Source organism: Terrapene carolina, unplaced genomic scaffold (assembly GCF_002925995.2).
Source record: "Terrapene carolina triunguis isolate 2854851 unplaced genomic scaffold, T_m_triunguis-2.0 Scaffold232, whole genome shotgun sequence".
Taxonomy (NCBI): Eukaryota; Metazoa; Chordata; order Testudines; family Emydidae; genus Terrapene; species Terrapene triunguis.
Window position 1 is genome coordinate 3,520,709 of NW_020664583.1, and position 16,085 is coordinate 3,536,793.

Here is a 16,085-nt window from a genome sequence, read left to right on the forward strand (position 1 = left end):
ATTTCACTATAAGACTATATTATGAGTTTGTGGAAGTAAATGCAGAAAGCCTAAGTGTAGATAATGTATTTAGCTAGTATGTAAGAAATTGTTTATACTGTATTTATAGAAATATCAATCGAATTGAACATGTATCGGAGTGGTTTATAACATAGCTAAACTTAAGTTGCCTGAAAAATAATTAAAGAGAACCAAAAAAAGAATAGTGTTTGTTAATACGAATTTCAAGAGCGAAATTTTCATTGGAAATCATCTGTGTACAAAATTCTTTGTCTGTAAAAAACAGCTTTCAAATTTAATTGTACTTCCTGCCAAGTCAGAAATAACAGTCTTGGGATTCTGCTGTAAGAAATATTATCATTAAACTACTAAAAATCATCAGCACAAAACATCAAATTGTTATGCTAAAAGATAGATTAAAAATGTCCTGCACCTTAGTTTACAAATTCCAAGATAGTTAACTCTTATTGTGAAAGGATAAAAACATTAACAGTCTGTGGATTGCCAGAAAACATAACACTTCCAACATTTGGGCCCCCCAAATGGTTTGATTGTACCCCCATCAATTCCCTTATAGTGGTGATGGTCTTTTTTTTCTTTTTTTCTTTTTGCCACTAGAGGTAGGTAATTATATTCTCAGACATAAATTTGTGGCCATATTCAACCATATTTTTTTTTCCAGAGTAGCATTTGTACCTCTCCAATACAGAAATTTAGATATATGCCTCTTTGTTTGCAGAGTTGCTCTGCTGGGCCTGGTCCGGACCATTTTCAGGATGAGTAATGTCTTCACTTGGCTGAATCATTACTTGGATGCGCTAGTTAAAAAAAAAAAAGAGTGAGAAGAAGTCACTGAATATTTCTAAACTTCACGTCCAATCTAAACATCTTTCTCTGGCCATTGCTGTTGAGAGAGACAATCCTGTCCATTCCACCTGCTGATGCAAAGGTTTAAATATCTATGCAGTCACATTTGCTAAACATCTTAGTAACGAACACCATTAAAAGTGAGTATTTGGTCTTCTTAATCAGGACAGGAATGGGAATTATTTGTAAATGGAATTTGGCTTAATCAAGACAAAGGGGTTTCTGCTAGGCAAATCATACTTTTTTGGAAACAAATCTTGTTCCAATTATTGCATAAGATGCACCCAGACATCAACGTACTTTGATGGTTTTGGTTAGCTTTTGACATTGTGTTAAAGAAAACAATGTTTAATGTAGGTACATGACAATGAAGAGCTTATTCCCCCTGTCACAATGCATGGCTTTAGACCTAACAGTGCTGCTAACTATCTAACTTTAAACAGTTTGGCTTACATTGTACGATTGCTATACTTTTTTCCTCCCTTGATGTTTTTATTACTCAGGACATATTAAAAAAATAACGTGTCTGATCCTCAGTCACTTTCTGTAGCTCACTTGAAATCATAATCCTGCACTGGTAATGTCAAAGGTCCTGAGTGAGAGTTCTTTAGCAAAAGACTTGCAGGATTGAATCTGTGATCAGCAAGTAAGTTTTAGAGCTGGTCAGAAAATGGAATTTCCATTCTGTGGGAAATTCCAACATTTAGACATTTGTTTTCATTCTGCAAAAAAGTGAAAAATAATCTTAACTAGAAAATTTCGACCCTCTACAGAAGATCACTTTGAATTTCGGATAAAGGTTAACATTGTTATAACTTTATCTGCATGGTTTGCCTATCTATAGTTAGCAGTCAAACTCTATATTCAGTTACTACTTATAGTTTATAAAGGGTTGATAAATGATGTTTTAAAAATAGCTAATCAAATGTTATTGTTTGAGTCCAATTTATAACTACACACCATCTACTGCTATTCTTTTAAACGTCTATAATGTTATTCATGTCTGTAATCATTTATCAATCCTTTCTAAATAGAATCTTAAGATAAAGGGTAACCAAGTTGGTGAACTTCTGTCATGGTATCATATAGCACCTCCGAAAAGCAGATCTGCTCCTAAGGTTCTATTTCCATATACATATCCCAGTACTAATAATAATTAGGGAAAAGAGATTCCAAAAATATGACACACCACCATCAGTGTCTCAAAAAATAGAAAGTTTTTCATAGTCTTCCATGAAACATCAGTGAGGCTTTAAGGCTGAGTAAAGACAAGTGTTTGGTGAGACATCACTAGTCAGCTGTGCTTAGGGTCATCTGTCTTCTTGCAAGGACTGCTGTTTATAAACTGACTTAAGGAATATTCTAGAAAATCTGACATGAATCTGACAAGCTTTGGCTCCTACAGTCATGAAGGGAGGAAATGTATATTCCTGCAATTTTGCTGAAGAAATCTCTCTCTGAAACAAGAATCACAATGTGTAAAGTATGTGCTCAGATAAAATCTATTTGGTGATGATGTTAGATAGTTATGTAATGAAATATGTAACATTTTGCTGTTCTATAGGCATCTGTCTGATGGTCTCAAACAGCTTTAGAAATATTAATGGTATAAGCCTCTCAACATCCCTGTTAAATTGGAAGTGCTGTCATCCCCATTTTATAGATGGGAAAACGAGGCAGAGAGAGATTAAGAATACACTTGCAGAATGAAAAAAAGACCTTTATTCAAGTTGTTTAATTGAAAGATTAAACAATGGTAAAGCATAATTGTATTCAATTGACCTGATTTGGGGGGCAATTTCCCTGCTGCCAGAATAGCACTTTGGGACACTGGGCAGACAGATATAAATTAAAGCAGCCTCCAGGCTGCTCAACTATGTCAGGGGCCAGAACAGCTCCAAGACTGGGAGAACACAAAAGTGGGCTAAGGCTTCCTTTGCTGCCACCCTTTCCCCCTCAACCCCTATCCTACACCACAGCTTAACCACACCACTGGATCTGGGACAATATGTATGGGGATACGTTTGGGTGGTCTCAAGATGAATTTCTCTCTCTCAGGTTCAGAGATTCAGGCCAAAAGGGACCATTATGATCACCTAGTCTGATTTCCTTCATGGCATAAATGATGAAACCTAACCCAGTGATTTTTGCATCAAGCCCATAACTTTGGATTGAGCTATAGCATATAATTTGGACAGGTCTCCTCTCAAGTTACAAATCTTCAAGTGACAGAATCCACCACATCCCTAGGTCTTCACTTCCGTCATTTCTGGAGGACTTTGGCAAGATCTTTTAGAGTACAAATAATGATATTGCACAAAGCTTCTCTCCCTCCCCTAGGGAGGGGCCCACTTCAAGAGGCAGAGCTGTCACTCATGTCATGGCCTCGTGTGACATCACTATCCCAGGGAAGTTAGGAGCCTATGTAAGTTTGAGGATCTAGGCCTTTCTAAATACACATTTATGATGTCACCTTCATACATGCTAAAGGAGCCAGGAAGGGTAAAAACCAAACACTTTGCGTTGGCTTATATGTCGCCTTTCAGTGACTTGCTCCAAGACAGCAGGAAGTTTGTGGCAAGCCAGGAACAGATCCCAGACCTCCCGGTGAGGGCTCCTGTGCAGCGTGCACTGGCCTATCCTTCAGCCTTTGCTCATGAGAGTAGTCACACAAAAATAATAGGGCTACAGCATGTGGACTCCAGTTACACCATGCGGGATGTCCAGTCTCATCAAGAGCAGCGATATAGGCAGGAGTGACCAATTTCCTTGTGGGAATCATTATCTGTATGGACTTCTGGGGGTTTTTATGTTCTTCAGCAGCAGCCAAATCCTTCACGCATTACACAGGGAGATTTTTATTCAACCTCACTGGGAATTTTGCCTGAGGACGAACTGCAAGATAAGGCAGCAGAGCCCAGATTTTCCAGTCTGCTAAGGCCACTTGGTGCTGTTACGTCAACGGGGCAGGAGGGATGGAGGTGGTGGGCTGGGGGCTTGGTGAAGCTGAGCTCCACTGCTGTAAGTGCCCTTATGCCAGCACCACAAGTTAGAGCAGGATCCTGCTCTACATTGTGCTGAGGGCAGGCAGCCACAACCAACTCTCTGTAGCCCAGAGCAGGTTGGACACAGTGGAGAATTTGGGCCCAGGTCTTCAGTAACAGGGAGGGATAGCTCAGTGGTTTGAGCATTGGCCTGCTAAACCCAGGGTTGTGAGCTCAATCCTTGAGGGGGCCATTTAGGGATCTGGGGCAAAAATCAGTCTGGGGATTGGTCCTGCTTTGAGCAGGGGGTTGGGACTAGATGACCTCCTGAGGTCCCTTCCAACCCTGATATTCTATAATCACAGCCAGAGCCTCAGATGGTGTCAATTTATCTAAAGCCACTAGAGTCAAGGGAGCTATACTGACTTGCTGCTGCGGATCTGGCCCTCAGATACCTAGAACTATATCAGCCTTATCATTGATCTATTGTGTGTACTATTGTGCTACAGCTGCCTGCTGCCTACTGTGTTAGGAGTAAATTGCACTTATTGAGCTAAAGATCGGCCATTTTGTTTGCCATCCTCGTACTTTGTAGCTGGCAGGCTTCCAGAGCTGACATTGTTATGGTAGCAAGCTATGTTAAGATCTGACGTCTTCAGAAAGACTATATGCTAAACTGAGGACAGGAAGAGTAATCATGGCTTCCACATTCTTCCGTTCGCTGCAAAATGACTGAGCTAAGACAACTGATGCCAAGGCAACTAAGCTCACCAATCACATGTCAAGTATCACTGTACGTATAGCTTACAAAGTACAGTATAATCATGCTCACATAAATAAAAAAGCCTTACCTGTTTTAAGGAGCCTTTTAAGGTAAGAAACATGTATGCCATGTAGCCTGGAATCAGCACCATAGACGAGAGAGCCATGAACCAGCCAACCCCTTGGCCCCATTTTGGGAAAACATAACTGCCCATCTTGAGAGGAGTCATTTGCACAGCGCTGAAGATAAACACTCCCTGAAAAAGAATGGAAAAAAATAGTGAGACTTTGCTGTGACCTACATTCATCTCTGTGTCTTTCAAACCACTCTGCTGGACTTATTGGGCTCAATCCTCAGCCTGCCTCCATCCCCATGGAGAGATGAGGAAAGGAAGGTAGGCAAAAAGTGTCCCCTTACTTCCCTGTATGAGCTACCCACATCACCAGACCCTACTTGGGGATGGGGGATAGCAGTCACTGCTGCAAGGTGGAAGAACCTTGGCTCGGCCCTCTCCACCCCACACTCTGTGCCAGCCAGCACAGCTCTGCCACTGCAGAAGGGGAACTGAACTGAGGCAGGGAAACAGCTGGCATGGGTCACTTCTCCCACAGAGCTAGGGGAAAGTAGGAACTGAATTCTGGCTGAGTCCCATTTTTGGCCCTGCCCTGCTCCAGTCCACCCCGTGAGATGCCAAGAAGCATTAGTTTGAGGAATGGGAGGCATTTAACTGCTTTAGGCTTTTTACTGTAATACCCTGTAAAATGTTAAACAGCGTAACAGTACTAAAAGAGATGTGAATCTGTGATGTACATACTGGCTGCATTGGGCCAAAGTTTGACTTGTGATGACTACTAGCTCATGCCAGAAAACCAACAGCCCCCTGTAGCAGGCTGACGCGGAAGTTATCGGTCATTGTTTAGTGTCCCTTCAAAAACCTCCCAGGCAGGCTCCAAAGATGCTCCATGACCAGAGACCATGTTCTGGCCTAGGAGTTCGGCTGTGGTCTACATGTTTTTGTGCATAAACTCCTTGACCTTTTAGCATCCTCAATGCATATGCCCTAGGCAGGTTATCTCTACTCTTAGGAATAGATCCTGGAAGGTATGCATGTGTGGAACTTAGCCAGAAGACAGAACAATGCTTTTGCAGTATATATGATGACATAATTTAAGAGAAAGGTGTTCTTCCTTTCAATTTATATTAGGCCTTTTTCAAAGCACTTGCCAGAATTTGGCCTATAGGTTTTTAATTAAACGCACTTGTTAAAAGGACAGAGCATCCTACAATTAAACAGCTTTGGCAGATATTACAGCTGTTGGCCAGGTCAGCCATAACCATTCACTTAGGTCTAGAGCATGGCAGGTAGCATCTTAGCCCCAAAATGAAGGTATACTATGTTGACAAAAACTAACTGAAGAAGAATCATAGCTTTGGGTCAGCTACTCGCTAGTATAAAATTTCATCGCTCCATTTAAGTTGATAGAGCTATACTGATTTATACTCGCTGAGGATCTGGCCACTTATTGAAGCTATAATTGCACATACAAAGAAAACAGGTTAGATTTTCACAAGTATGGCCAAATTTTGGTCTTTGTGCCTGCAGGGAACTGCTCATTCCCTCTTGAAACTGTGTCCCTAGTTCTTTCTTATTTCAGTTGCTGTCTATTGTATGCATTGGATTTAGGGGATAAATATATTGCATGTGATTCTTGTCAAGTTCTTACTCCTGTTCAATTACAAGAACAGAGAGAAGAGATCATGAGTGTGTGTGTCTCAGTTTGGGTGAATCTACCAACTCAAAAATGTTTTGAAATATGCCATTTCAACATTTTTGCAATAGAAAGTTTGGGGTTTTTCGAGTAGCAATAACTTAGTCTAACTTTCTTTTAATCCTCTGTTTGTTTAAACAGATCAAAATCAAAGCAAAACATGTCAATTGACCTGAACTGAATGCTTTTTTGGTTTAGTGGTTCACAACAGTGAAATTTTGACTCTCCATCCTGATTTGGGATGAGAGAATTTTTGAAATCTCCACTTCTCACTGGACAGGGAAACAGTTTTCTGTCCAGTTCTAGTGGGAGCGCAATCTACTGAAGCTTGAGGCTAAAGTGGAGTTGTTGCAGATTTTTGTCTATATCACAGAGCAAAACATGGAATGGAAGGCCAGCACCTCCACTCACCAGGTACAATAGGACTGACTTTTGTTGGTAAGACAGAGAAAAGTTTTCAATATACTGCATGTGGAATACCATTTGCTTTGTACCACCCCGATGCCATCTTGTACTAAATGGACTTGCACTATCAAGTGATGTCCATCTAATCCCACATTCATCATGTTGAAAAAATTACCTTTTGATATTTAATGCAGTCATTTTTCTATAAATTCACCAAAACAAAGTCCTTTCTTTCCTAGCGTGCTGCAAATGGCTAACGCAGCATACCTCAGGGGCAACCTTGTTAACTGAATCAAGAAAGAAAGCAAAGCTTACTTTGCTCACAAGTTCAACCTTTATTTGCAAAGGCCACACATAGAAAGTTTTGCCAAAGAGGGAAATGTAAGATGGCAGCTTTTAGATCACATTATCATCACCTGTGAACTCAATGTGAACAATGGATTCCCAGAAATAAAGATTTTTACAATAAAAAGCAATTATGCTCCCCTCACTCCTTCCATTGCAATTTATACAGTTTCCCAAACAATGTTTCTTTAATAATTATTTTCAGAGAATTGAGAGGTGGGTCACTGCATTTGGGGAATGGGTGAGTGCAAGGAACGCTCAAAATACTGTGTCAGTTCTCTTTAGTATTGTTGATCTGTTTGGCTGTGGCCTTCAGCTATTACAAATGATTGCTCATTAATCCTTTAATGAGTAAGGCACCAACTTTAACTGTACACATGCCTTATATATGATTCCAGAATCTGAATGCATGCATCTGTATGTGTGCTGTGTCTTGCACACAACCAAGAGCCAGGTTCTGATTCCCTCACTCATGGTGAGTGGTATCTAAATAATCCTTCTGGTTTCAAATAGGACCACTGGTGAAGTAATGTGTTTTTATTTCAGTGTAAGGATAGCATAATCTGCCTCTGAATATGAAATAAAGAACTTCTTTCTGAATAGGTTGCATCCCATAACCTCTAATTTATACAAGAAAACCAGATGGCAACATGTTTGTAAAACAGGCATGGACTCCAGTAACAAACCGTTAGCCTCCCAATTTGTAGAGTTATTTCTCCATCTAGGCCTTTGATCCAGCTTCTATGCACATACAGTCATACACTTTATATTAAAGAATGACATTAACATGATGCTATGCTGAAGCTTAAACTTCTCAGCAGTCAGGAAATCCCATTTATTTGAAAAGTAACTTTAACTTTACCTTTTGTATTTATGCATTATGCAGTTTTCATAATATTGAACATTACATAACATTGAACAACGTGAGCTAGAGGGCTTAAAAGTCCGAATTATATGTTTTTGTAATGAGTATAGTGACTTGTTATGAGCAAGCTAATGAAAAGTCCTTTTGTAACTTGTAAAACTTTCAGATTAATTGTAGTTTTTATAACATAATTGAAATTAAATGTAAATACATTTAAAATTAGTTTAGTGTTTCTCCCTACTAAATATAATATATGATGCAACACAATTAAATTTTTAGCTTTTATTAATATTAATTTTGTTACCATATTGGCCATAACCATAAACAAAATTCATTAATTTGACCAGTAGAAAGGATTTGCTGAACCAGATGAGAAGATTCCATCAAGTCTGCTTTTATCACTGGCTTCAATAGAGTTACTGCAGATTCACATCAGTATAACATCTAGCAGAATTTGGACCATTAACTTCAAATGGGACTTCCTGCATGATTCATGTGAAAATGATGTGACATTTGATTAACTATTTTTGCATCTCTACATATTCAACTCAAATTTTTAAATGTTCAGTAAGATACTTAAGCATGTGTCTGATTTTAAGCAAGAGAGTAATTTCAGTAAAGTCACAAGCTTAACGTCAGATACATGCTTACATACCTTGCTGAAATGGGTCTATGCAGTTATTAGAGATGATCAGAAAATGTTTCCTTCCCTTACCTATGAGAAACATTGATAGAAACAAAATCATTTAATTCAAAACTGTCAGCAGCAATTTAAAACTTTTAATAAAAAAAGAAAACCCCTAACGCTGAAAGCTTCTGTTTTTTTAGCTTTTGGGGTTTCTAATAAAACATTCTTAGGAAAGTGGATACTTTTTGTGGAAATTTTCATTTTCGTCAAAACCCCAATTTTCCATTGACCAACCCTATTGATTATTCCAGGAAAGGTGAAATCATAACTCATATACACACAAGTGGGCAATGTTTCAAGATTTTTCTGCCTTATTTTTGTGGGTTTAAATCTCAATTTTAATACTGCATCAACATTGTCTTTGTGTTGAGTGCCCACAGAGACAATGAGCTTGAAGATGGGAAGGTTGAGAGAGGAACAGAAAAATGGAGGGCTGAGACCCTTCTGATGTAAGGAGACACAGCAATGTTCATTAAATATTTTCTCCTCAATTTAGCCCTCTATTTCCTCCTCTATTTGCCGCCGAAGAATGAAATGCTGGAGCCGGCCCTGACTGTACAGGATATACCATACACAATTTGCCATCTCCACCATCAAGCTACTTACCACTTCTGAAAGCATAAACCCTAGAATTCTGCAAGTCATTTGTTTCTTAGACCAATTCCAAAAGATTGGCATTCCAGGGGCCTGATTCTCCTCGCTCTTATATTGGTCTAAACGGTCAGGATTTGTATTAATGTGCTAAGATAGCATGATTATATTCTAGCACATATTGAAGTCATTTATATCCTTCATATCACAGTATAAATAATAATTTTGTTCCTTACTGCCACAATGATAGGAGTAAAGAAAGACCAGCAAAGTTTCCACCAGATGCAGGGTCTGTATCCCACCATCTCCTGGATGTTGTCATAAAATCTGTTAACACCTAGAACATAGAAATAAAAAGAAGAAATGCCAGATGATGAAAGCATAACGGGTCTGAGATAATAAAGACCTTTTAATGCACATTCAGTAATGTGGTCAAGGAGCATTTCTCTCAAAGTCTATGAAAAACTTTGCAGTTAACTGAACAGGAGAAAAAAAATGCATGCAAATGGCATGAAAAACAGGACTTTTATACATTGTTCTCATTGCACCACACTGAGAAAGGAGGCTATGTATCAAATCAGTGATGTTGTACCCATTGCTGCCAGCAGTCAATTTAGCTCCAGGAGTATGCTGAAAAGTTCCTTAACATCATTAGATTGCAATGACAACACTATCATTCAGGTTAGCAAAAACTCCTCAAGCTTTGTTAGAATATAAGAGACTTAGTCTGGGATTTTCTAAAGAAGCCTTCATAATCTCAGCCTTAACTAGTAGGAGAGGGAACGAGAGTGTTCTTTAATGCCTTATACAGATGTATTAGTTGCAAACAGCAGTTTTTGTTTACGTGTATGATGTACCACTATTCTGTCATCCTCCAAAAAGTGCAAACCTGCAGATCTGCGTATTGTCCTCATCTGGGATACCTACTGTTACATTTCTTTTTTATTCATATGTTGGATTCATATGGTGTATTGTTCCTTTCCATCCAAATATGGTTTATTCCTATTAAAGACCTCCAAAGCCCATTATAAGCAATGGAAAGTCTCCCACTGACTTCCGTGGGCTTTTGATCAAGCCCACAATGAAAATAAAAGTTGCTAAATTGTTTCTGTATGACACAGAAATGATGATTGTTACCATTCTGTCTTGGACAAGCATAATGAGGCAAATGGTAGTCAGCAAAGCCCTTACGTAAAGATTCACATATGGACATGACCATTTTTGGCGTAAGCATGGAACTGGGGCTCCAATTCAATATCAAACTTGCAAACACCCAGGGCAGAATATGGTATACCAGGGGTCTGCAACATTCGGCACGCGGCTCGCCAGGGTAAGCACCCTAGCGGGCCGGGCCAGTTTATTTACCTGCTGACGCGGCAGGTTCGGCCAATCGCGGCCCCCACTCGCCGCAGTTCGCCGTCCCGGGCCAATGGGGGCGGCGGGAAGTGGCGCGGGCCGAGGGATGTGCTGGCCGCAGCTTCCCGCCGCCCCCATTGGCCCAGGACGGCGAACCGCGGCCAGTGGGGGCCGCGATCGGCCGAACCTGCCATGTCAGCAGGTAAATAAACTGGCCCGGCCCGCTAGGGTCCTTACCCTGGCGAACCACGTGCCAAACGTTGCCGACCCCTGTGGTAGCCATTTTGTTGCCTTGCTTGTGCACAGGCAGCAACTTTTTTTCAGCAAGGCTTTTAATCTTCAAAAGAAAAAATATTGGGCCAATCTGTTCTGCATTCCTGTGTATCACTCCAGCAGCGAAGATGCAACTAGAGCTGGATTGGAAGAAAACGTCCTCATTCTAACACAGGATTACAAATAAATATGAAGACACACATGTAACACTTTCCTTCGCACAACTGCTGATATTATTCTCTGGGGTGTTTTAGAGAGGCGTACACCATAGACCAAATTCTACACTAAGATGTGCATAGCCTTCCAGACCCTCGGGAGGTTGTACTCACGTAAATGAAAGCAAAATCTGCCCCCAAATTTAGGTAAACAGAATACTGAACAAAATGGGTCTTAAGTGAAATTGGCCCATCTTTTTCACAAAACTTAGGGTATGTCTACACTACGAGAGTAGTTCGATTTTAGTTAAATCGAATATGTGCAATCGATATTAGAAAGTCGAACGTGTGTGTCTACACTAAGGACAGTAATTCGACTTTGTCAGTCCACACTACCAGGGAAAGCGTCGACATTGGAAGCAGTGCACTGTGGGCAGCTATCCCACAGTTCCCGCAGTCCCCGCTGCCCAGTGGAATTCTGGGTCGAGCCCCCAATGGCTTCTGGGTAAAAAATTGTGGCGAGGGTGCTTTTGGGTAACTGTCGTCATCCGTCAGTCACTACCGCCCTGCCTCCCTCCCTGAAAGCGCCGGCGGGAAATCAGTTCGCGCACTTTTTGATCAGTGACAGCGCGGACGCCACAGCACTGCGATCATGGATCCCGCTGCGACCATCGCTGCAGTTGTGGCCGTTCTCAACGCCTCGCACCTTATCATACACCTTTCCCAGAGGCAGATGCAGAGAAATCAGGCGAGGAGGCTACGGCAGCGGAGTGAGGGCCTGAAGTCGGAGAGTAGCACAGAGCTGTCAGAAACCACGACACCCAGCGCCGAGGACATCACGTTTGCAATGGGGCATGTGGATTTTGTTGAACGGCGATTCTGGGCCCGGGAAACAAGCACGGACTGGTGGGACCGCATAGTGCTTCAGGTCTGGGATGAATCCCAGTGGCTGCGAAACTTTCGCATGCGGAAGGGGACTTTCCTGGAACTTTGTGAGTTGCTGTCCCCTGCCCTGAAGCGCAAGGACACCCGCATGCGAGCAGCCCTGACTGTCCAGAAGCGAGTGGCCATAGCCCTCTGGAAGCTTGCAACGCCGGACAGCTACCGGTCAGTCGCGAACCACTTTGGCGTGGGCAAATCTACCGTGGGGGTTGTTGTCATGCAAGTAGCCAAGGCAATCGTCAAGGTACTGCTGTCAAAGGTAGTGACCCTGGGAAACGCGCAGGCCATCATAGATGGCTTCGCTGCGATGGGATTCCCAAACTGCGGTGGGGCTATAGATGGGACTCACATCCCTATCCTGGGACCGGGCCACCAGGCCAGCCAGTACATCAATAGAAAGGGGTACTTTTCAATGGTGCTGCAAGCACTGGTGGACCATCGGGGACGGTTTACAAACATCTACGTCGGATGGCCGGGCAAGGTTCATGACGCTCGCGTGTTCAGGAACTCTGGTCTGTTTAGACGGCTGCAGGAAGGTATTTACTTCCCGGACCACAAGATAACTGTTGGGGATGTGGAGATGCCTACAGTGATCCTCGGGGACCCAGCCTACCCGCTAATGCCCTGGCTCATGAAGCCCTATACTGGCGCCCTGGACACAGAAAAAGAACTGTTCAACTACCGGCTGAGCAAGTGCAGAATGGTAGTGGAGTGTGCTTTTGGCCGTCTCAAGGGGAGATGGAGAAGCTTACTCACTCGCTGTGATCTCAGCGAAACCAATATCCCCATCGTTATTGCAGCTTGCTGTGTGCTCCACAATCTGTGTGAGAGCAAGGGGGAGACCTTTATGGCGGGGTGGGAGGTTGAGGCAAATAGCCTGGCTGCTGATTACGCCCAGCCAGACAGCCGGGCGATTAGAAGAGCCCAGCGGGACGCGCTGTGCATCCGGGAGGCTTTGAAAGCCAGTTTCAAGGCTGAGCAGGGTACCCATTGACTTTTAAGTTTGTGGACACAGAAGCTGAACTTGCCCCCGTTTCTTTACCCAGTTGCCGTCGACTATCCTCTCCAATTACATACCCCCTTCACCCCCTTCCCAAAAAATAAAATCTGTTCTGTTTTGTTCATGGACACCGTTGTCTTTATTACTGTTTTCACGGGAATGTTTTAAACCTGGGACGCAGACTGTGGCGGGGAGCGGGTTTAGGGTTGTGATGCAAATGATGCTTCTAAACTCCAGGAATGACAGGCTCCGCGATGGTGGACTGGTTGTTTCAACGGAGCCTGCCAGCCCTCCTGGCCGGGACTGCGTGTATGTGTCGGCTATGTGACTGTCTTGCAGGGGGAGGAGGGTTACAGATCCCCTGCTGCGCGGCTCTGTGATCCAGGGTAAGGACCGCTGCATAAGATCTGTAACTGCCCTCCCCCGCCACCAAGTCACAGAGCAACACCACCGCCCCCACCACACAGAACATGAAAACCACCTCCCAGACTGACCAGGATAACTAGTCACTGCACTGTATATGTGCCCTGCTGCTGCACCTGCCCCCTGCTAAAGGTGACTGTCCTGTCCAATGACCAAGGCCCTTCCCCCCCCTCCAGACAGACTCCCCTCCAAAAGAAGAGGATGGAAACAGAAATGAACAGAAACGTATTCTTTATTAACAACCGCACATGGAACGGGGGGGTGAAACTTGGACGGGGTCTTGTGTGAGGCGGGTAGGAAAGGACTTTTCAAATTTTGGGGAATGAGAGCCTTCTAGTGGTAGAGCAGTCCGCAGGGGTGGAGTGAAATTTTTCCCGGCCCCTTCCACCCCTCCGTGTTTGGACTTTGGGTGAGGGGGGTATGGGACTTGGTGGCGGGGCAGGGCAGTTACAGAGAGACTGCAGCGGGGCTCTCTCCTCCTGCCTCCGGTCCTGCAGAACATCCACAAGGCGGCGGAGCGTGTCCGTTTGCTCCCTCATTAGTCCAAGCAGCGTTTGAGTAGCCTGCCTGTCCTCCTGTCGCCACCTCTCCTCCCGTTCAATGTTTGCCCGGTGCATTTGGGACAAGTTCTCCCTCCACTGTGTCTGCTGGGCTGCCTGTGCTCGGGAGCATTCCATTAGTTCAGCAAACATGTCTTCCCGTGTCCTCTTCTTCCTCCTCCTAATGTGCGCTAGCCTCTGGGCAGATGTGGCTGTGGGAATTGGAAAAAGGGAGTGAATTCCTGAGACAGAGCAATGTATCTGTGAACAGAGAACATAGTCTTTCTCTGTGAACAAGACCATGCAGAGCACCTATCACACGCGCACTGAGGACAAGGTCGAATTTTCGGCCCTCGCCTACATTGCCTGCGGTCTTGCTGTGGCGAGCTGAGGAGCAGGGCAGGACACCGGACTTTGTCTAGATGGCAAACATGGTAAGCCGTAGACTTGTGGCCGCTTAAAACTTTAAGAGTGGCACTGGCCTCCTTTCACATAGAAAGCAATGCGAGTCTCTGCTGGCAGCAATCCTGCAAGCATGAACTCTGGCCCTGTCCCAGCCCCTCGCGGCTGTAAACCGCGTGGCTGTAAACCGGCGGTTGCAGTTCTGTAAAGGGACGGGCAAGCAGTCCCAATACTAACTTTCCCCTACCTAATTCACAGCAGGGAGTCATGCCTGACATCACCCTCCTGAAGGTCTCCGAGAGCCAGAAGGAGAAGATGCTCCGGGACAGCCTGCAGAAACCGGGGCCATTTGCTGCACTGCTGTGCAAGGCCATGATCCCGGAGTACCTGCTGGCGTTGTGGCAGGGAAACGTGTCCTACCACGGGGGGCCTAATAAGCTGTCCCTGCCCAGGAACCTGCTGATGAGGCTTGAAAAACACCTGCAGGAGGTGTATGAGGAGTTCTCCCCGGAGGATGTCGCCTCGATCCCCGGTTACATTGACCAGTTCTTGGCTTAGGTGCCCTTGGAGGGACAAATGACTGCAGGGTTTTGGGCACTATAATCATGAAGCGGACATTGTGAGATTTTTTTAAAATGGTTCGGACTATATATTGAGGCGCCCAAAGACGGAGTAATCATGATACACTTTGCACTGATTCCCCTTTTGTTTGACTTTCCTGTTTACATGTTTTTAAGCACTTTACCCACTGTTAATATTTTCAATCTTCCTGTTTTGTTGCAAATAAATGTTTACATGTTTTAAAGCACTTTAGCTACTGTTAATATTTTAAATATGCCAGTTATGTTGTAAATAAATGTTTGGATATTTAAAACACTTACTGCTTGATCCTTCCCCTGAATCTGTGTCTGGGGTAACGGCTGGGGAGGGTTGGTAGGGGATCTCTGTCAGGGTGATGAAGAGCTCCTGGCTGTCGGGCAAATCAGCGTTGTAAGCGCTGTCTACTGCCTCGTCCTCCTCATCTCCTTCCTCCTCTTCCCCGTCCGCTGAGGAACCGGCCGCGGACAATATCCCATCCTCAGAGTCCACGGTCAGGGGTGGGGTAGTGGTGGCGGCCGCACCTAGGATGGAATGCAGTGCCTCGTAGAAACGGGATGTGTGAGGCTGGGATCCGGAGCGTCCGTTTGCCTCTTTGGTCTTCTGGTAGCCTTGTCTCAGCTCCTTGATTTTCACGCGGCACTGCGTTGCATCCCGGCTGTAGCCTCTCTCTGCCATGGCTTTAGAGATCTTCTCATAGATCTTTGCATTCCGTCTTTTGGAGCGCAGCTCGGAAAGCACGGACTCATCTCCCCACACAGCGATGAGATCCAAGACTTCCCGATCCGTCCATGCTGGGGCCCTCTTTCTATTGGATTGCACGGCCATCTCTGCTGGAGAGCTCTGCATCGTTGCCACTGCTGCCACTGCTGCTGAGCTCGCCACGGTGTCCAAACAGAAACTGCGCTTCAAACTGCCCAGACAGGAAAAGGAATTCAAATTTTCCCGGGGTGTGGCTGGTCAGAGCATCCGAGCTCGGACTGCTGTCCAGAGCGTCAACAGAGTGGTGCACTGTGGGATAGCTCCCGGAGCTATTACCGTCGATTTCCATCCACACCTAGCCTAATTCGATATGGCCATTTCGAATTTAGCGCTACTCCTCTCGTTGTGGAGGATTACAG

At 44.1% G+C, this 16,085-nt stretch overlaps 1 protein-coding gene across 1 annotated transcript in view; it reads right to left on the reverse strand.

The window, feature by feature from the left end:
* Window positions 1-713: 713 nt before the first annotated feature.
* The window catches only part of SLC6A1 (solute carrier family 6 member 1), a 40,378-nt gene continuing 25,006 nt past the window's right edge, over window positions 714-16,085 (reverse strand). The window contains exons 12-14 of the mRNA XM_026656688.1: window positions 9,514-9,614; window positions 4,703-4,870; window positions 714-818 (exon numbers count right to left, since the gene is read on the reverse strand). Of these exons, the coding sequence (XP_026512473.1) occupies window positions 714-818; window positions 4,703-4,870; window positions 9,514-9,614 (374 nt within the window). The remainder of the gene's footprint in view (window positions 819-4,702; window positions 4,871-9,513; window positions 9,615-16,085) is intronic.